This window comes from Mercenaria mercenaria, chromosome 16 (assembly GCF_021730395.1).
Source record: "Mercenaria mercenaria strain notata chromosome 16, MADL_Memer_1, whole genome shotgun sequence".
NCBI lineage: Eukaryota > Metazoa > Mollusca > Bivalvia > Venerida > Veneridae > Mercenaria > Mercenaria mercenaria.
The window spans coordinates 56,383,403-56,405,725 of NC_069376.1; the positions used below are offsets into that span (position 1 = coordinate 56,383,403).

Sequence of the window (22,323 nt, forward strand, 5' to 3'; positions counted from 1 at the left end):
CCGATTACGCGCTCTGCTATGTAAGATATGGTGCATGCCAGGAACCACATCGACTTAGACTGATCTCCTACTCAAATTTACCCAAAGATTATGTTATTAAGAAAAGTATTATTCTACCGACATCGATCAGAAATGGAATGTGGGAGAAAATATTATGAGTACAATGTAATTGTTACTCCTTCTCCTGTTACTTTGTATAATTTGGACTACTGCTGCTCAGTGTAGGACCAAATCAGTTAGTAATGGTATCCCCAAACAACCTATTTCCGACCACTGTTGAACCTATTTTCAACTGTATGATAAAAATCTTTACAAGCCAAATTTATCAATTGCATTTGTTTCATTGTTTACAGTGGAGACAGAACAAGTTAGAAACCGACTTTCACTCAGTTTTGGTACTTGGGAATTTATAAAAAAATCCTTTTATGTAGCAGTACCATCTTTTCAGGAGGCTTTTCTTATTACCAAAAAAACTTGCATGTTTCCTTGGCTACGACCTATTCTTACTTAAACCAGTGTCCATTATTTATATATCTTTTAAACTTAATCTATATTCCTTAACCCATGTTTCCTTCCAAAACTGTGAAGCATACTATACAAATTGTTTTTGACAATGCAATCCTTATGCCTGTCCTTGCAACAGCTTTCTTCATTTTCTGAGCATTTTTTTTTAATACTCGGAGTGTCAAAAACTTAGCAGTAATGTAATACATTGTCATCAGTGACAGCTATCAATGTAGCAGATGTGACACATGGATTCTCTGGAGTTATTGAGCACATGATAGTATAGTTCTTTAGTTAATGCACTAACTTGTCTGCCATTTACTTTACCCTAACCCCTGTAATCTAGCTGCCAATTCAGGCAAGCATGACTTCCTATACTGACGACTTTCAAAATCACAGATCATGCCAAGGATTTAATTAGAAACTTGAAACTTAAATGGTGTGCCTTTATAACACTTATGGTGATAGAAAGTATGAGGCAATAAACCAAAGTGTTTGACTTGCACGTGAACAAAACGGGACAGAAAACTTGTTAAGCGGTCGGAAACTGGTTGTGCCGGGATACAGCGAAGGGCAGCACGTTTTGTCACAAACAGATACAGAAACACCAGCAGTGTGACAGATATGTTACAATATCTAGAATGGGACTCACTGGAAACTAGACGGCAGAAAGCCCAACTAACATTACTGTATAAGATCGTGAATGAACTAGTGGATATACCATCAGCCACATATTTAACACCAGTAACCTCCAGGACACGAGCAGCACACAAACGCAAGTTCCAGCAGTACTCTCCAACTAGTGACTACTTCAAGTACAGCTTCTTTCCAAGGACCATACCCATTTGGAACAGACTCACAGCCAGCGTCGCTGAGGCTCCCTCTCTGGTATCCTTCAAGAGGGAGCTGCCGTCCCAACCCATCTAAGGGGATCTGATGCCTTACTACTACACTTCCAAATGACGAGTGAGCTGTGTTGGCGGAAACTTGTGTCCTGGTAGCGCCACGCAAGCCGAATTGGTCACTCTGATGGGGTGTAATGGTTTGATACACTGCTTTTTATCTTTCTTTTAACTATCTGCAACCGATTTCTTTTCCGTATTTCTTTTCTTTTCTTACTTTTTCTCTGTATGTTTTTTTCTTGCGCACCGTTATGTCATGGTCAAAGATGACAGTATAACGTACGACGTAGATGCAGATGAATTTTCTGTGTTCCGGTTGTTACATGTTCACATTTTATATTATTTTGTATTTTATGTCACATGCAATCTTGAATTTCAGACAAGAAAGAAAAGAAAACTTGATAATCAAAACTTGACACTTTCGGGCCACACTTGCTCAATAAATTGACAAACAATATTTCAAAAGCTGTCTTCCGTCATGAATAACTTTCTTGGGTAAACCAATCGCTAAAGTCGCGGCAGTTAGAGCCATCAGAAAACAGTGTTTAGATCTTTAAAGTTCCCATGATTAAGGCTTTTAATTTTACATTAAAACAGCCTGGACAAATACTGAAATAGAGAATGTACATAATTAATCGTAAGAAATCGTAAGAAAGCCACAACTTTGAAGTTTCAATATTGCACATGGTTTTATACGATAAGCACAGTAAAGGAGGGTAGATTCAAAGATAGTTCCTACTACTGGACCAAATATTCAAAACTTTGACATTTTTTCATAAAGTTTTGTAATTACCCTATTTAAAGGCTGACTTTGTTTATGATATGTTTTTTTTTCATTTGTAAGTATATAGATGTAAATAATTTTGGAAGTATATATTGCATATCAAACACTTGTTAGGCAGATGAGCTCTTTGCTGCGTTAGTGATGCTGATTAAAGTGTTGTTAAAAATAGTAGAAATTCAGTTGTTCATTATTTAGATCACAACAATATATAATGCTGATTTTTATACAATCAGACTGACACTGCCCGTAGCCTTTTGATATATTAGGATTATCATACAGACTCTGTGATTCTTTAGACTGAGTATACTTATAACTCGGGTAAAGGGTAAGGGCTACTGTGCATGAGCCCCAAAACATCACGGGAATTGTTTAATGTTTCATTCGTAATAAAGTTCCGGTTTAGCAGGTGCTGAGGGCGCAGGGTGCACATTTCACTACCGTTCATCATGAACAGACTAAGTCAAACCGAGTCTGAGAGTCTGATATTTTGTTTTAGTTGCCTTCTATGCTCACAAAGGCTCTTCTTGTAGATTTTATTAACTATATATTCACATTTCAAAACAGAGTGATATATACCATTCTATCGAAATGATAGCTCTATGACAGTATTAAGAACAGCTATTTTGGTTTAAGAGCTAGCACTTTCGCGTAAAAATATCTCCTACATCTTTAAGTTCGAGAGAGAGAGAGCACTTTTGTTAAGAAAGATATCTTAATTTAAGAGCTATATGTGAAGTTAATACCGGTATCATATACTCACTCCGGGAGAGGTACGTTCCAACGTAAGTCAAGTCTCAACGATGTCTTGTTGCAAATTATCACCGACAATTTTATCACGCGACCTCTCTTCTCGGCTGATTTACACAGGAAAGTGTACTGAATTACGTTTTTTGTGAAGGATAAGTTTGTTTTCCGGGAAAGACAGATTTTATACCACAATTTGCAACAACTGCATGAATTGTTAAGACTACATAGCGAAAAAACTACCCAATATTACCTGCTAAAACTGAAACGAAAGTAAAATTTAGCCAGATATATTGATTTCGCATTGATGAGCAATTAGGTAAATGTACAATTAGTTAAATATTGTCACTTGTAATAAATGCTTTCCTGAATCTACCTTTGTATTCACAAAATATTGTCATATTCGCTCGTTTAGCATTTAAATGTACACATTTCATTTTGATGCAAACTCTACACGATTGTTGCCACGTCTCATCGAAACCTAATACAGTATTACTGTTTCTCACTTACTGTGTTACTAAGTATCAACGACGGAGATTTCATTTGAGGAAGATAAAAGTGTATGCATTGAACGCAAGATATGTGTAGGTAATAGCTATTTTCAATAATATACTAGACAAGAAATAATAAAAAAGGAATTCCATTGTATAAAGCGCAAATGATTAACAAGATATAGGGAAAATTCATGTAGATATACACGTGTTCATGACGAAATAGTTGTGTAATGTTGCAAATGCAAGAAGCCATATTCAGACGTGTACGATCTTAGACAACACACATTGTCAATTCATGAAATGAGAATTTTATTTTGAATTTCACAACAATAGATTTACCCTGCAAAGATACTTTTTTAAAACTATAAATGTGAAATATGTGGAAAACATTTATGAAAAGCTTTGTTATTTAAGGCACAAAGACAAACATCTAGATTCAAGACATTATGCGCGTAATACATGTAGTAACAGTTTCGGTTATTTTATTACAAGTTTTAAAACGCACTTTGAAATTTTGTACGGAGAAAAAAAAAACATTTACGTATGACATATGCGAAGCATATTTAACAGTAAAACTGCTTTAAATGACCATACCAAGGAAAGACGTTGATATGTGGTCGTGGTAAAGCATATTCATGTCGACAGTTTTTGATCCGCCATAAGTCATCCTAGATATAATTTTACTAGGGGGGTGGGGGTGGGGCTTGATTATTCGTATCATTCCGTATCCGCTTCTATATATAAAACCATTTTATTTGCATAGAAGAGCTCCTATTGCTTAGTTCAGACTCTAAGTTACGTAATGAATATTTGTTTGCATCGGCTTTACATAGTTAAATCTTGGAATTTTTATACAACCGGACTCATTGATATATACTGTCAAAGACACAGGCTTCATGTTTACCTAAACATGAACTTTTTCATTACTGTGGCATCTGATGCTCTGTCAAACAAACATACACATTTGATATTGGATTTCTGCTAAGATAACATAAATATATGACTATATTTATGATTTCCGTTGCGAATCTGTAACAATATCCCAAAAAACCTCGATGAGAGCTGGTAACATATGACTATGTCATCGTTTAGAGTTTGTAACGTATTCTGTTAGACTTCATAACATTATAAAGAATATCTTCGAGCTTTATCTTTAAAGTACATGCACAATAATGATTGTAAGATCACTACTGACAATAATAAAACATCACATAACATCTACACATATACTTGTAGGAAAATATAAGCGTTATAATTAGTTTTGAAATAACGTTCATTTCTTAAAATGTTAGTATACATGGTCTCATTGGGCGAAATACAAATCAACTTTTGACATACTATGACAGCAACAGGTAACAAGGAAAGTTATCTGACCATGACCGATGAAATCAAGACATTGCTGGCATGTTGTAGGCATATGGAGTGACACGGTAACATAATTGTTGAGATACCGTATCGTGTGTCGTTGATATTTCGCAACACGATATCGTTGAGACTTGACTTACGTTGGAACGTACCTCTCCCGGAGTGATACTGCCATCTCTGTTACAAAGAATGGTCTCTTCAAAGATAGCTCTTTCAGAATACAACTATCTCTCTACCTAAAGAGCTATTAAACAAACATTTCGTGTTGCCACTGAATAAATTCATGGCAAAACGACTTGCAACAAATAATTTTGTTCTTCCCGTGATCACCATAGTCTTTAAATATAATCTGTGTTTGTATAGTTCTACTCTTATCTTCAGCGGTGGTTAACGTAGGTCATCATATGTCTATGTACAACGTGTCTTATATGTAAGTGAAGAAAATAGGAAAACTATTAGCAATGGATTTGAAATATACCGTTTTAACGATTGTTTTTGTCGCGGTTGTACTAGCAAAACTTCCTAATGTAAAAGCTGAAAAACAAGACAAGATTGCCGGAGTTGATACTTTATACGAAAATCTATTAAACCGCTTGGAACATCTCGAAGCTCGCGAGAAGGTGCGAGAAAAAGAAAATCAAGAGCTAAAACACCGTGTACAGGCTTTAGAATCTCTCGCGAAAGAGCAGCAAATCGAAATTTCAAACCTAATTGAAACAGTAGACAAACAATATATTGTAAATCGACAACTACAAGATCGTGTGTTATATTTAGAAAACCGTGACAAGACACAGGATATTTTTCAAACGGACTTTAAACCTCAAAATGAACGCAGTCAATCCGTGGAATGGTTCATCAGAAAACTGAAGAAACTTTCAACCGGAAGGCTTTATCACGAGGACCACGGGGATAAAAAGGAAGCACAGCATGCTGTTGAAAGGAAATGTACACGTAAATAAGCACATTCCACTTGTCTTTTTACCGCGTATACATACGCATACAGTTGCTTTAAACATAAACAGGAAAAACATTCAGAAAGGGAGAATTACTGAAATCGTTTTAATTTTCCGTAGAATTTTCTGTCGTCGAATAGTTTTAGACATTTATTGCTCAACCCCAAAAAATTAAACTGGCAGTTTTCTCGTGAAATCATGATTGCATTTGATCAAATATCGGTGGAAGCACCTGTTCATTTCATTTGCTTTAAAAGCTGTATTGTAAGTCGTATTACATGTATATTTTTTTCTTTGCAGATGCTGACGTTCAACGAATCAGAAAACGTCAGAACGAGATTAATGTAGCGTTTTTCGCCTATCTAACCAACCACATAGAAAACCCCGGCGTACACCAGATTGTTGCGTTTGATCACGTGACCACGAACATAGGGAATGCATACAATGCACATGCAGGTGACTTTAGGTAAATAAACATCCTTTATTCATTCACGCACATTGGACTAAGAGCCACGCTGACAGGTGTGCTTATATAGAGTCCTTGCAGTTTAATAAACGCTTGTCTGCACATTATTTCAGACTGAGAAAGAAAGCACAGGGGGCCTCCGTGGCCGAGTGGTTAAGGTCGCTGACTTCAAATCACTTGCCCCTAATCGATGTGGGTTCGAGCCTCACTCGGGGCGTTGAATTCTTCATGTGAGGAAGCCATTCAGCTGGCCTACGGACGGTCGGTGGTTCTGCCCAGGTGCCCGCTCGTGATGAAGTAATGCATGGAGGGGCACCTGGGGTCTTCCTCCCCCATTAAAGCTGGAAAGTCGCCATATGACCTATCATGTGTCGGTGCGACGTTATACCCAACAAAAAAAAAAGCACAACTTAAAGTATCGTAGCATATTCTAAGCAGTAAATAATTCAATTTTCAGATAAACCAAAAAAATGAACTGTTTACCAAAATAAGGAGATCATTATGTTCTTAAATATGTAGGTCTCCGATAACTTAACTCTCGAACGAGATTGTCTCATTTCAATCTCAGACTGTGATAATTACTGTTCAATTGAATTTTCTATGCTTATTCATATAGAGCACCTGTAGCTGGAACATACGTTTTCGCAACAACTTTAATGGCTGGAGACAAGAGTTTGACATACCATTTCAAAATCATGCATAATGCGCAAACCGTATCGAATATCTACATCACAAACGGCGGAACGGGGAGCCAAGAAGTGGTGCTTCAGCTAAATCAAGGGGACGATGTTTCAATCCACAATATAGACGGTGGGAAAAAGTTATATGGACATGGCTACAGTACTTTCTCTGGATTTCTATTGCAACAAGATTATTCAAATCCAGTAGCAATTGGCAAATAAAGATTCCCGTATCTTATAAACAGTATTCTTGCCTCGTTTTTCTTCATGTTTTCTTTTTTCTGTATCAGTATATCCAGATAGTTTTAGAATATGTGTAGGCTTATTTTTCAATCAGACACCTGCATGTAGCACGAGAAATATAATCTTGGCCGTTCCTCAATACAAAATTACTGTCAATGATAGTTGTTAATGGACTTTGTTTTCTGCTTACTTAAAATATGTTAAGTGGTCCATTGTAGTTAAAATTTCCTACGGCAAGAATTTCTTTAAACTTTGTGTACTGACTGGGAAAAAAGTTTAAAACAGAAAAATGTATCAAAAATCATAGGTACCCATGCTTGATCTTGAATTATCTGCCCTTGAAAGTAGATTTTTCTCAGTATTTTCCGACTTTCAAGGGCAGGTAATTCATGACAAAGGTTGGGTTCCTATGGTTTGTTTTATTTGATATTTCTATTTTTGATTTGATTCTCTTTCAGTAAAAAAAGTTTAAAGGAGAAATTCCTTCTGTAAGAAAAATTTTGCCCCATGTCAATATAGAGACTGTTGCAAATCACCTTAACTATGAACATGACAAAAATATACCGCAATGTCCTAGTCTTTCCCATAGACCGAATTTCTTTAAACTTTGTATACCGACTGCAAATGAAGTCTGAAACCGAAATAGAATTTAAAATTCACAGTTCTCTTGCCTTGAACTCGAATTATCTGCCCTAGAAAATTGGATTTTTTAGTATTTTCTGATATTCAAGGGCAGGTTATTCAAGATCAAACCTGAGTATCTATGATTTTTACTATTTTAGTATATATTTCCGTTTTAAACCTGATTTTCAGCCAGTACACAAAGTTTAAAGAAATTCTGCTGGTTGGAAAATTTTTGCCTATGTACATATAGGCAACTGTCCGTTCTTCGTGGGATATGACAGTGACAATGATACAGAGTTAGAAACATCTACCAGCCAGGCAGAATACAGTTAACACGACGTTTACATCGGTTTGGGCTTTCGTAAATCAGCCAGTTTTTTATGTTAGACTTCCACATTGATAGAACGACCGCAACAACCGTACAATGAAGTTTACGATGAATGTTAGTGATTGCAGTAAGCTTGGAATTACGACACCCGGCTTTGAGACTACGCTTAAATATCAAGGAAATATACCAGTTTCACAATAAATGTATGATCAACACCCGTACAGAGGAAACTGTGCATTTTCGACCAATAAATCCAAACAGGGTACATATATCGCGTCAACAACGACCATCATGATCATATTTTCATATAAATATTGATGAGACGGAAATAGTCTATATTTTAAATAGACCGTTACCAAAACAAGATTTATTTCAGTATCACGAAGTAGATATCCGAATACCACTTGTATATCGTCGCCAATGATTTATGTTTATGGGATGAGGATGACAGAACTTTCATTGTTGTCACAGAATCATAGTCTCATTACTTCTAAATATTAAAAGTAACGCGATGGAAGTAAGCTGACGTCACAATATGTATAAGTGGAACCTTCTAACTGAGCATTTCTTCTTTTAAATCCCTCGCACAGACGCGCACCTGCACGTAATACTCGGACAGAGGGCGTGGCAGTATAAATAGATAGATAGCATCTTACATATGGAACATCAAACACGTCATTCGGCTGTTCTAACCAGCCATTTGGCAATCTTAAGTTGTCATTCGGCAGTGATACCTTTTTATTGTGATGTTACTTGCATCATTCGGCACGTCGCTGTGGTACGTTTTCATCCAGCAGTGGTTACATGTCACAGTGTAAAGATGTCATTATGCAGTACTAACTTGTCAGTCCGCATTGCTAACTTGCCATTCGGCTGTACTTGCTTGTCAGTCCGCAATGCTAACTTGTCATTCGGCAGTACTTGCTTGTCAGCCTGCAATGCTAACTTGTCATTCGGCAGTTGGTATTAAATGTCATTCATTAATGGTAACTTTTAATTCTCATGTCGTCACTTTACATAATGACCTGGTAGATTTTCATTCTGATGTGTTTCGATGTCATTCGGTAGTGGTTACTAAACGGTGTGTAAAAACGGTTCGTTCCTATTTTCACCATAGGCTTTATTTTCAAATGAGGAGGCAAGTGCCGCTGTAATTTTAGCATTCAAACAAGAACGCATATCAGTTTTAGACAATTGAATAAAAATGTTATAAATTCTGGACAAACTGGATTCTTTGACTATAAATCATATATATATATATTGAAATCACTCAATTTCGAAGAGACAAATATTTTCACTGACCCCCATCCACTTAATTATACAGTTTACATATACTAGTCACTGAAATAAATCCATGATTCTGGCTAAAGTAGCTTATAGGTATGTTTATCAGAAAATGAAAACGTTCAATCAATATTAGTTATGAAATGGAAAAGCTAGCCTGTAAAATATTCAACAGCTAGATTTTATCCGAAATAGCATTATCCAAACTTGGCACACTCTTTAAATGTGAAATCTAGCTTACGGTGTACATGCCAAATTGCATTTGATGACATTCTTGTATACTAAACAGGTTTTACAGTAACAATGTAAGACGTGCAACAAAATCCATTCAACACTGTACAGTTTATAAGGGTAACATAAACGAATAGGAACGAATTTACCACACATCCTTTAGTTATTCGACAATGCTAATTTTTCATTCGGCACTTGTCCTTCAGCAATGACATTTGGCTATGCTATTTTTTCTATTGGCAGTGGTTACGTGTCATTCGGCAGTGCTGATTTGTCATTCGGCACTTGTCCTTCGGCAATGACATTTGGATATGCTAATTTTTCATTCGGCAGTGACATTTGGCTGTACTAATATTTCGTTCGACAGTGACATTTGGCTGTATAGCATAGCCGAATTACAAGTATAAAGCACTGCCAAATGACAAGTAAGCACTGCCGAACTACCAAAATGACGAGTTAGTCTTAATGTTTGGCGTTCCATTCTTACAGGCGCAACAAGTGGCATCTTTAAATCAGACTCACATACCTACCGAAATTGAGACACAGACAGAAATCAGTTCATTCTGATACACATAACCATATCTCAAATTGAAAAGCAAGAAGATATGTTGTACGAATCCTCACAAATCTGTAAAAAACATGCTAAGCAGATAAATACAACTGTTTCGCTAAATAAATTTTAATGAAGAAAGCCAAAGGGAAAGACGAAGATAGACATTTGAGAACATAATGTTTAGTTTACACTGTGGATAGTTTCATATAATATTGTACATTTGAGTTAATACTGTAAAGAATTTAAAACCAAAATCAGTGATTGAATTAATCATGTAAGTTCTTTGAGAAACTTTTGCAATTAGGTCAAGCCCGTACTTGAACCAAGTGTTCTTATCATTTCTTGTCCTTCTTTATCATGTAGTATATTCAATGTACGTTTATAGCCGAGTTTCGTTTTGACCGATGCAGGGGTAGGACAGCTGTTGAATTTTTCATTACTTCTTATCAAACTGCATGCAATAATCTGCAACTTATTCATTATTGAAGAAAATATCTGACAGAAATAAAAATGACAGAAATAAAAATACTAAGGCAAAACTTTCATTTTTTTCCCCGATTTTCTTAAACATATATAATTTTTACAATATTAAAATTGACACCACTCTCAACAACAGCCACAAGTGACCAGTGGAAAAAAAATTGTACGTCGAAATATTTTTATGCTACCTTCTTATTTACACACTTGTAACATGAAAATGGTAACGATACTAGTATATAAGGTGTCTGCCCTCCTACAATTACTTATAATCAAAGTAACCATTCCGTTTTCATTTCAAATTCCGAATATATACACTATTTTTGACCTTGACTGAATATAATGAAAAGTCACTTTAGTCTTTAAAAGGCAATATATATACTCTTATCGTTAGTTGGATCAACCTGCGTCATTCTCATTCCAGTGAAGGAGAAGGGAGACGTTATCAGTGTACTAAAACTTAAAAAGCCGAATTAGCAATGTATTTGAATCTTTACATTTTGAAGATTCCTGTTTTCATGGTTGTAATAGCAATACTGCCTGATGTGAAAGCTACAAACGAAGATAAAACTGTCGGAACTGATGCTTTCTTCAAGACCCTATTAAACCGCTTGGAACATCTCGAAGATCGCGACGAAATGCGAGAAATTGAGAACAAGGAACTCAAACACCGCGTACAGGTTTTAGAATCTTTGGCGACGGAGCAACAGATCCAGATTTCAAATCTAGAAGAAACACTCGGCAAACAGAACATTGTAAATCGACAACTTCAAGATCGTGTGATAAGTCTAGAAAATCGTAACAAGGCAAGGGATAAGCTTCAAACGGACCTGAAGTCTCAAAAGAAACGCATTCAGTCCTTGGAGTCGTTCGTTAGAATACTGAAAACGGAAAGGCAACATCACGAGGATACAAGGGGATTACCGGATGCTGCTGAAAGGCCAGGTTAATAAATATATACGTATATATTTCTTTGTCAGTTTACTCTGTATTTCAGTGTGCAAATATGCAGCTTGCTTTTGGAACAATTTCTTAAAAAGGAAAATGGTAGTACAATTCGTTTTAAATGGAATTTTTAGATATCGTGCAGGGTAGCTAGGAACACTTAAAGTAAGACATTGATGCTCATTAGGTTAGACCGCAACGTTATTTGCGACTATCAACGACAAATGCAACTAGAAATAGATTTGAAAAGTCAAGCATTTGCTTATTTCATTGATTGTAACGACTGTTCTGTTAAGTGTTACAGTACTTTTTATTGCAGATTCTGAAGTTCAACGAATCCAGAGACGCGAGAATGAGATGAATGTCGCGTTTTTCGCTTATCTTACAAACCACTTGGTAAATCCCGGAGTACATCAGATTATTGCATTTGATCACGTGGTCACGAACATAGGAAACGCTTACAATGCGCATGCAGGTGACTTCAGGTCTGTAAACATTTTATTCTATATTCAAAATACAAATTGGATTTACTGCCACTATGCCATGCTAAAAAAAGGTGTGTGGCTTGGTTGTTGAATTTATACAGGAAATTGCCACGTGTCCGCTGGACATTCTTTCAGAGCCAGCTAAATAAGTTGAAAGATACTTGAGCAGTACACAATTTCTGTTAAGAGATATTACACATGGGAGTTAATGAATATTTGATCATAATAAAAACACTGTTAGTACAATAAAATAGGCATTTATTGAAATTCTTGCATAAAAACTACTTTTTTCACTGGATCCGCCCATGTATAAACGGGAGAAAAATCTTGTGCAAACAAGGCAATTCACGTGCTGTTTATACATGATTTTTATTTTTGAAATGCTTTGCCAGGGACGTATGTATGTATTTCTGCGCAGACTGATATTTGGCATCTGCATCTTAATTGTTTCTTCCATAATAACCTCTCCTTGTAGCATTATAGATACAATGTAATCCATAGTATGTTTAGCTGTATCAGTTTCCAACCCCAAAGGTACTGCCCCCATCAATGTACGCACTAGCTTCTCTTAGAGTTTACTCCCTTTACAAAGCGTCTGTTCAGTTATTGTAAATAACTGTGAATAAATAAGTATCGCGTGTAACTTGTGCTATTGTCCGTTTTTAGGTAGATCTATTATATTCATGATTTCGTCGGTTTGTTTTTACCTGATTGTTCGCAGAATTCATATAATAAACCTTGAAAGCTAGTCACTAGCTTCGTACTCATCTGTACTCTGTTTGTTCGTACTCAAAATAATTCGAATGTAGAGTTGTTATTCTTAGAATAATTTTGTTCCTGTTTATCAAATTTTTTAGTTATATGCAAAATTATGTGTACTGTAACGTTTGTAATAACTAAAAATAAAAATAAGATGCTCCAAAACCTTCAAATCACGCTTTCAGTAGTGCTGTTGTTATGTGTGCCCCGGTTATGGATATTTAAAACATGTTTACCGTTTCCAAGAACAACGAGAATGGTAAATAAAAAATGTACCGGAATCGTCAAGTCACCACATATGAAAACAATGCATTTAGTCGTCGTGTAATGTTTTTTATGCAAGAATAGCGACAATACACGTTTGTTTTGTGTATTAACGCCTGCAGAAGCCCTTGGGATATGTTTGTGACCTCGACCTTCGGTCTCGGTCACAAACAATCCCGCGGGCTTCTGCAGACGTTAATACACAAAAAAACGTGTATTATCCCTACACAATACATATGAAATTGATCGAACGAAAACACATATATTTCAAAATGCGCTTAGCCTTCGAGATACAATTAATTTGTTTCTATGTTTTTTACTACAGAGCTCCTGTCGCTGGAACGTATGTTTTTGCAACTACTTTGATGGCTGGTGACGTGCACTTGATATATCATTTTATAGTCATGCACAACGGAAAATCTGTATCGAACATTTATCTTGTTAATGGTGGGACTGCAAGTCAAGAAGTGGTACTTCAGCTGAATCAAGGGGACGATGTTTCGATCCACAACATGGACGCAGGGAACAAACTGTATGGTTCGGGCTACAGTACTTTCTCTGGTTTCCTATTGCAACAAAATTATTCGAGTCCTGTCGTGGTTGGCAAATAGAAATAGATATATTGTATTAATTTTACTACTACGTAGCCGATTTATTTCATTTCAAAACTCACGTTAATACTTTTGCAAAATTAAATATATGGAAAAATATCAAATAGTCGATAGCGCTGTTTTTAAACAGCTTTTAGGTATAGTTCATCTATGTTTTTGTCATTGTGTCGTTTTTCACCCACAGAACCATATTTATGTTTTTCCGTCGTGTGCAGAAGTTTCAAAGTGATACAAGAATGGCGAAATACAAGTAGAGTACATTCTCGGTAATTATCAGCAGTAACAAAATATTCAGTGCAAAGTTTGAGTAAAGAAGTCAATGCAATATTTGTCAATGTTGAGTCGGGACTGTTTTAGCAACTAACGTCACTTTATTGGCATCATTGGTTGCTAGTCCTCCGAACACATGTAACTTTTTGAACGGAACATGGTTTCGATCCAAAACTGGACGCAGGGAACCAACTACATGGTACATGATACATGGACCTGTTTCACAAAAGGTTCTTAAGTTCGCTCTTTAGAAAAGACTTTTAAAACATTTATTTCATAGGCTTATATCTTATATCATTAAAAAACCATATTCAATTTTAGAGCAGAATTGGCATAACTTTGGTCGTTGAATTTGTGCATTCATATTTAATCGGAACCCAAGTTTCACTTAATATAGAGAGATATCTTTCAAAAAAAATCATTTTATTACGTATCAGACGTCCTATAGACTGCGTATATTTTCATAATCATTATTTTACTGCATGTTCTGTCAAACTTCAATTAGACTAATATTAGTCAATATAGTGCTGGCGATCAAGATTGGACAAGACTAAAATTTAAAGTACCAGAAAAAAAATGTTGAATAAAAATCCATGCTTTCGATTGTATTTAATGTATTTGATTTCTATAAATATGTTTTACGCGTTTAATGCACAAAATGTATTTATTGAATTGAATCATCGATCTACATTCCTCAATTACCTTCATATTTGTTCGTACCATTCAAATGTCATGTCATATAAAATATAAATTTGCGTTAATTGCGATCGATATTGAATATATGAGCCGCACCATGAGAAAACCAACATAGTGCGTTTGCGACCAGCATGGATCCAGACCAGCCTGTGTATCCACGCAGTCTGCTCAGGATCCATGCTGGTCGCTTTCAAAGCCTATTGCAATTAGAGAAACCGTTAGCGAACAGCATGGATCCTGACCAGACTGCGCGGATGCGCAGGCTGGTCTGGATCCATGCTGGTCGCTTTAGATTAGTAAATCGAAATTGAAAAAAAATGTCATAGAAAGTTATTTACGTTAAGAACATATTTCTCTTAAACGAATTACCGAATTATAACATTGAACTAGCTCTGGTAATTCCAATCGCTGACCATATTGGCGCAGCAGCATCAAAACTTTGGAATTAAGGAAACCAGGAACTGCGCCGTTTCATAAAACGGCAAATTCAAATTACAAATTCTCGTATTAATTTTAGTTTCGTTTGGTTCACAAGTCATGCCGTAAAAATTATGTAATGTATGCGACTTTCCCAGCTTTTGATGGCGGAGGAAGATTTTCCTTATGCATGCATGTATAGCAAGTGTTAACAATGGAACACGCTAATATTGTACTATATCCTATTCAAATATTATCAGACCAGAAAGAAAATGCCTCTGTACATGTTAAGCTGTACACCTAGGTATACTATAAGAACCATGGACATGAACGGAAAAATATCCTAACCCAATTCATTAGCGTATTTCATACCTAAAACAAGCAGTTCGGTAATACAACTGATATTGAACAAGTGGTAATTTAATTTCCATTGTTTACCTATGAGGCGCCGTTATACTATTTTCTAGGCATTTTTTGACATCAAAAAATCGATTTTTTGATAACAGGAATTCATTTTTGTATCAAGGAATGCTGTCTAATTCTTGATATCAGAAATCGAACTTTTGATATCAGGGAATGAATTTTTGATATAAAAAATCGAATTCTTGATATCAGGAATTCGATTTTTTGATATCAGAAAATCATTTCTTGATATCAAAAAATCATTTCTTGATATCTAGTAATACGGACTATTTTATGACATCAAGAATTCGATTTCTGGATATCAAGAAATCATTTTTTGATTGTTCAATATGATTGGTACACATTCACCGAACTGCGCGTTTTAGGTGAGAAATGTACGATTGAAATGGGTAAGTACACTTTTCCGTTTATGACCATGGTAGGGTATAACATGTACAGAGGCATTTTCTTTCTGGTGTGGTGCCAGTGTGCTCATAGGCATCAGAAAGTCGATATTACGATGTTGTAAACTCGATACTACGATGCTGAAAACTGGAAACTACGATGATGAAAAATCGAAAGTACGATGGTGAAAACTTGAAACGATGAAAAGTACGCTGGTGAAAATGGTGATAAAACAGCGACACCATGATAATGAAAAATCGAAACAACGAAGCCTAGATAGAGAAAACTTGAAAGTACGATGATGAAAGTACTAATTAATTTTGACCATCGTAGTGTCGTTTTTTTCGACTTTTCTTTTCATGATCACAGTATCGTTGTTTCGTTGTTTGAGCTCACCTTCAGTATGCGGCGATGACACTAACGGAACACCGTAGTAAATTTTGCAGTAGTACGTATACGTGTATAATCAGACTTCCATGAAAGTCATCTGAGGAAAAATAAGTTTGTGTAGTGGGTATTTAGTTTTCAATAATATTTCAGTAATGTAACGGCGGATAATCAACCTAATCGGTGTTCTTGGATTATGTGCCAATGTTCTCTGCAAGTAGCTGTCAACTTCTCAACCTGAATTGGATATGGAAGACGAATGATTAAACACACAATTTTTTCTATCAATTCGCTACTGAATATATACACATTGCCCCTGTAATGAACTCATGATCCCACTACTAGTATCATAGACGTGCGCTTTCCCGTTTGAGCTAATCGGACAGGCTTTGTGTAATTTGGTTTTTAAAATCAAAGCATCTGTCATAGAGTGTGTTGTATTTAACACATTTGTTTATATAACTATTTTTTACAAGAATTTGGTTTGTTTAGTTAGTGCTAAATAGAAAGATTTCAGTCTTTATACCCAGTCGAAAACACCTTATAAATACAGTTCCGTTAGTTAATATAGTAGTTGTAGTCAGTAGTCCAAAATAGTCGTATCATGTAGAATTTACTACCTTTAGACCTTTAATCTCATATTTATGTTCGATTAATCTTCTACTTAACATTCATTTGCATGAATCAATAACCAATCACAACCACACCGCCATATTCAAAAATGTAAACAAGTCATAGCCATTTTATGCTAAACTATTTTCCCATCTATTGTCTATATACATTTATATATATACAGGTAATTGTGTGTTTCAATTTATAAACATGTATTTATTGTAACTATCGATTTTGTGCATTCATCAATTGTTCCAATGCTCGTAATTATTGTTTTCCATTGGTACGATCGAATGTTTATGTTATAGTTGCAGGATCGTATCTGTCGTCAAATACATATCATAAGAACCCCAGACTTGAGTTGTCATTACTCAATCTACCGGCTGGCAAGGTCGGCGACAGTGGCGCCCAACCATTACATCAAGATCCTTGGATGGTATACAATGCATGAAGAGATGGTACCACGGAATTATCCCGACATCATGTGCTGATGACCTGTAAAAACAAGAAAAAGCATTATGAAGACCATGGCAGAAATTTTGCAACAGAGTACCGGTACTGTGAGTGACTTTTCATTAAATTTATAAGGCCTTATAAACGTGTAAACGACTGCGCAGTTCATAACGCATCTCAGGATGGAGGATCAGCTAGTGGAACTTTGTAACCCCAGCAGTGTTTGATTCTTTATTCATCAACCGGAAGTGCAGAAAAACCCTATAAAATTAACAGTGTAATAAGTGTTATTACCTGTAGATATATGTGTATGACTGTTTACCTATAAATTGCCTTTTTATTTGATTATATATGCAAATCAGATATTGCTAGTGTGTTATTGTATAGTACAATATTGATAATTTTTATACATGTGCTGTCCTATTTTTGCATAAGGTATATTTTTTTTCTGAGGTAAGACCCTGCACACTGCCACGTTATAACACAGTTTTCATCGCCATTAACATTTAATCATACAAGGTAGAGATAGAAATATGATTAGGTAGATTAAAGTAGAACAAAATACTAGTCTAAAAGGGTAGTTTCTCTTAGACTAAATCACAGGTGTTTATTCTGGGGAAATATTTGATAAAATATCCACGAATTTTAATTTACTTTTGGCCAAAGCCCTACAGATTAATTGCGCACATAAATGTTATAGGTTACTGTAAAAACAGTTATCTGTAATAGCGTTGAGGTAGACACATTGTAATCCCCCAGCCAGATCCGCATTTATCGATATAAACGCGTCGCTAAACAGGGTTTATCGGGTTTATACAACACTATCGGAAAACTTAACTATCGAATCATTCAGACTCGATAGCTCAGTTGGATAGTCTGCGGGTTTGTAAACTCGTCAGATTTTGTAAACGCGCGACCGTTGGTTCGAACCCCGACGTGAGATTTTTTTTCAAATTTTTTTTCGCGGATATTTTTTTCATATCACATACAAAACAATAACAAATAGTAGAATAGTGAAAAATATTCTAAACACATACAGATACTCAGTTGTATATAAAAGAGAAAGGTACATAGAGTGACTAAATACATAGACACACAAAGTAACTATGAATCGTGAATAAAATACACGAACAGACAATGAACATTACAGGTCAAATATAGTTAACACATTGCGAATACAATATTCTAAAAGTGAAGAATCATTTTACAAGTCACTGAAATGAAAAACTGCAATGAATATTGAACATATGTAAATGAAAATTTATTGAACAAGAGAAATACGAGTAGTGTAGTTGAGACACTGTGATGAATAGCGTAATAATAAGAGAAGAAAGAAATAATTGTTGAAATACAATTAGTGAAGTGTGAAGTGTGAAGAATGAAAAGTGAAACGTAGTGAAACTTATGGTACGGCATCCGTGAAAGCGTATGCAAATTAGTAAATTGTGAAAAATCAAAGGTAAAAAGTAGTGAAGTTTACTGGACGGCATCTAAAATCGTACGCAAAGATAGTGAAGTGCGAAAAGTAAAACAGTGAAATAAAATTTTGAAACAGCAGAAATTGATAAACTGTGGAGATATTGCTAATGAATTGTGAGAAGTGATTGAAGCTCATCATTACTTGATAAAGTGAATGTCAACAGTGAAAACAGAAATTTTTTTACTGAAATAAATAGTGAAAGTGAAAAATTTCATCTGATAATGAACACATTGTGAAAAGTGAAATTGCTATATAAATACACATGAAGCAAAGCTATAGTATGTTTATGCAAAAGTGCTAGTATACACTTAGTGTTATAAAAGTGAAAGTGAAGTAGAAAAGGAAGGAATTCTTCACTCATTAGTGAAGATATTTTTGCAAATAAAAAGCTTAACAGACATCTCATCATCGAGTAAAAATTAGCTTATAAAATTGTGATGGAAACAGAAACGTGTTAAAAGTACAGTTGATGAATAAGCATTAAAGCAGCTGTCTCACTGATACAGAAAATTGATGAAATAGCATTAAAGCAGCTGTCTCACTGATACAAAAAGTTGATGAAATAGCATTAAAGCAGCTGTCTCACTGATACAGAAAGTTGATGAAATAATATTAAAGCATCTGTCTCATTGATACAGAAAGTTTATTTTGAAACTTAGTCATCTGTGTTGAAGTTGAATGTGAAGTGGAATACACAAGACTACTTGAATTTCCCTACGGTGCAAACGGTTCTGAAAAGGAGTAAAACTGTCAAATTAATAACAGTGTTGTATACAACAGTATATAGTGGTTAGTTTGATAGAATAAAGCTACAGAATTCTGAGTATAGTAATATACAAAAAGAAACATTATGGAAGATCAAATCTCTGAAAGAGAATACAGAAAACGGAGGAGAGATGCATTGAGAGAACAAGAGTTACAGAGAAATGAAGAAAGAATGACAATGAGGGAAACGAGAAGATATGAAAATGGTCGTCCACAGGAGGTTTATGAAAGAGATGAAATACATCTAAATGATCAGTATGACAGCAATGAAAGAATTGATGAACGGAAAGGATATCAACCAACAGATAGGCAAAGGAGAAGATCAAATAGAATCGATGAAAGTCATTACCCAAATGATAATATTGGTGAAATTAATATGCCACTTTCTCAACAAATACATAGATATGATAATCAAAGAGAGCATGAAGAGAACCAAAGAAGAGAGGAATTGAGTAAACCTGAAAAATATCGCCGGTCAGTGGAACATGTTTCCAGGAATGATACAGACATTGCCGGAGGAGCAATAAAGAATACTTCAAATGAAAAGGAAATAATAGGCAAAGATAATCTTAGACGAAGTTCAGGAGCTAACAGGAAGAGTGTATCGTTTGAAGCAGATAGACAGACAGTTGATAATGCAAACAAAGAAGAGGAAAGTTTCCAAACACGAGATCACGATTACTCTGAATTCGATTTAACTGAAGAAATGACAAAGTTGGACAGAAAATTGAGCTTACTAAAGAAAAGTAACGCGGATATTTTAAGTGAAAGCAAAGTGCTTTCAAGTACAAGAAACACTGAGCCTCGAGAAATAGACTCTATGAATCAGAGCAGGAATGAAAGACTTGAAGTAAACAAAGATAACGTTGATAATAGAATTATTTATTACAATGAAGGTCATATTAACGACATTCCTCTCAGTCGAAAATATACAGATCGTGCATCGCAGAATATAAACAAAAATCGGCAACAAACTACAGAAGGCCTTAGAAGTCGTATGTCTGAAAGAAACACAAGGCGAAATGAAAATGATTTCAATGATGATCAGTATTATGATAGAAATGCAAAACCATATAGTAATTATAGAACGGATGAGAGACAGGAGCAAGGTGACTTATAATGAATATCAAAGGACTTACAGAGATGAATATGGAGCAAGGCCTAAGACAAGTAAAGTAGGCAAGGCTTATGAAGATGAAATACAGACATTTGGTAGAGAGGTATATGAAACAGAATCTATACCCAAAATAATCAGAGATAAAACACAGTCGACGACTAGAAGAGGTACAATAGATGGAGAAAAGGTTCATATGTATCAAACAGATCAGCCAATGAAACTGGAAGCCCCGGTTGTAGACGAAGCATATGATAGAAATGACATCAATTTTCAAGAATACAGTAAAGCAAATGACGAAGTTCTGCAATACGAATTACAAAGAGAAAGAAACATATTACAGCGATTACATGAGCAAAATAGAAAAATTGACTTAGAAAGAAAAATGGCCGAGGAAGAGGAGCAAAAAGTGATGGAAAGAATCAACAGTTTGAAGTTTGCAGAGAAAGAATTAGATAAAAGTAGAAAAGAAAGAGAAAAGACTAAAAAAGAGAAATCGAAAAAGTACGAACTCGAAACATTACGAGCACAGAGGTTGAGGTTGTTAAAGAATCAAGAGGAGGAACTGTCTGTTAAAATGAAAACTCAAAGTGAAGAATCAGATGGATACAACTACAAAAGTAGAAATACAGGTTACAATGCTGACAAAAGTAGAAGTGTAGAAAGCAGGAGTGATATAGCCAATGGCAGAGAAAGTTTCTGGAATAGAGATGATGACAGATATACAGTAAATCAGCGTATGAAGGATTTCAAAACTGACGATACACCGAAACACCAAACTGGGTTTGGAAAACCAAAGATTCCACCATTTGATGGAACAGATTTTAAAGTTTGGAAAATAGAAGTTGAATGTATCATGAAGAGCAAGATGTACCCCGAGTCACTAATAGCCCAAACCATGAGAAATTCTTTAAAGGGTCAGACAAGAAAAGTGTTGCTGACAATAGACCCAATGGCAAGCTCTGATGAGATTCTGAGAAAGTTAGAAGACATATATGGTACTACTCAGACCGAGGATTCCACTATGCAAGACTTCTTTAATGCAAAACAAGAAGAGAAAGAAACAACTTCAGATTGGGCTCTCCCGACTAGAAACAATAATGCAGTTAGCTGTTGAAACAGGAGAAATTCCAGAAAAAAAAAGAACAGTTTATTAAAGCAAAGATTTTGGAAGGACTAAAAAGCGAGAGACTGAAAAATAATACAAGAGTTTACCTATGAGTCTACAGCAAGTTTCGAGGTCTTGAGAAAGAAAACTCGAGTTGAAGCAGAAGAACTTAAGAGATCAACAGAAGAGAAAACACAAAAGCCATTGACAAGTACTCAGGAGAGTAGTGGACAAGACTCTGATATTCCGACTCAGTCAGATGTTATACTACAGCAGCAGCAATTGAAATCATCTTCAGGTTTCATTAACGAACAAAGAGATATGATGAGAATGTTGATGGAAAAGATGAACCAGTTAGAAAAAGAGATAATAAATATCAAAACAGAAAGCAGCAAGAAAAGCCCAGACAAGAAGAATACAAAAGACCGCCATATGGATATCACCCGATTACAGAGAAAATGTCTTACAGAGGAGGTTATCAAAGAGGAAGTAGACCATATTATGGAAGATCGAGAGGA

The 22,323-nt window shown here is 35.4% G+C and overlaps 2 protein-coding genes across 3 annotated transcripts; both read left to right on the top strand.

Moving 5' to 3' along the window:
* The first annotated feature begins 5,156 nt into the window (after positions 1–5,156).
* LOC123541060 (uncharacterized) lies at positions 5,157–7,139 on the top strand. Of its 2 annotated transcripts, none has more exons than XM_045326424.2 (3): positions 5,157–5,738; positions 6,047–6,212; positions 6,829–7,139. In XM_045326424.2, the coding sequence occupies exons 1-3, from the start codon at positions 5,255–5,257 to the stop codon at positions 7,112–7,114; spliced, it is 936 nt and encodes a 311-aa protein (XP_045182359.2). In that variant the 5' UTR covers positions 5,157–5,254; the 3' UTR covers positions 7,115–7,139. The 2 variants fall into 2 exon arrangements, with proteins under 2 accessions (XP_045182359.2, XP_045182358.2); XM_045326423.2 differs by having other exon boundaries at positions 5,159–5,744.
* A 3,896-nt stretch (positions 7,140–11,035) lies between these two features.
* Positions 11,036–13,721, top strand: LOC123541035 (uncharacterized). Its single transcript, XM_045326387.2, has 3 exons — positions 11,036–11,577; positions 11,897–12,062; positions 13,411–13,721. Exons 1-3 carry the CDS (start codon positions 11,112–11,114, stop codon positions 13,694–13,696), a joined length of 918 nt encoding a protein of 305 aa, XP_045182322.2. The 5' UTR covers positions 11,036–11,111; the 3' UTR covers positions 13,697–13,721.
* Positions 13,722–22,323: the final 8,602 nt, after the last annotated feature.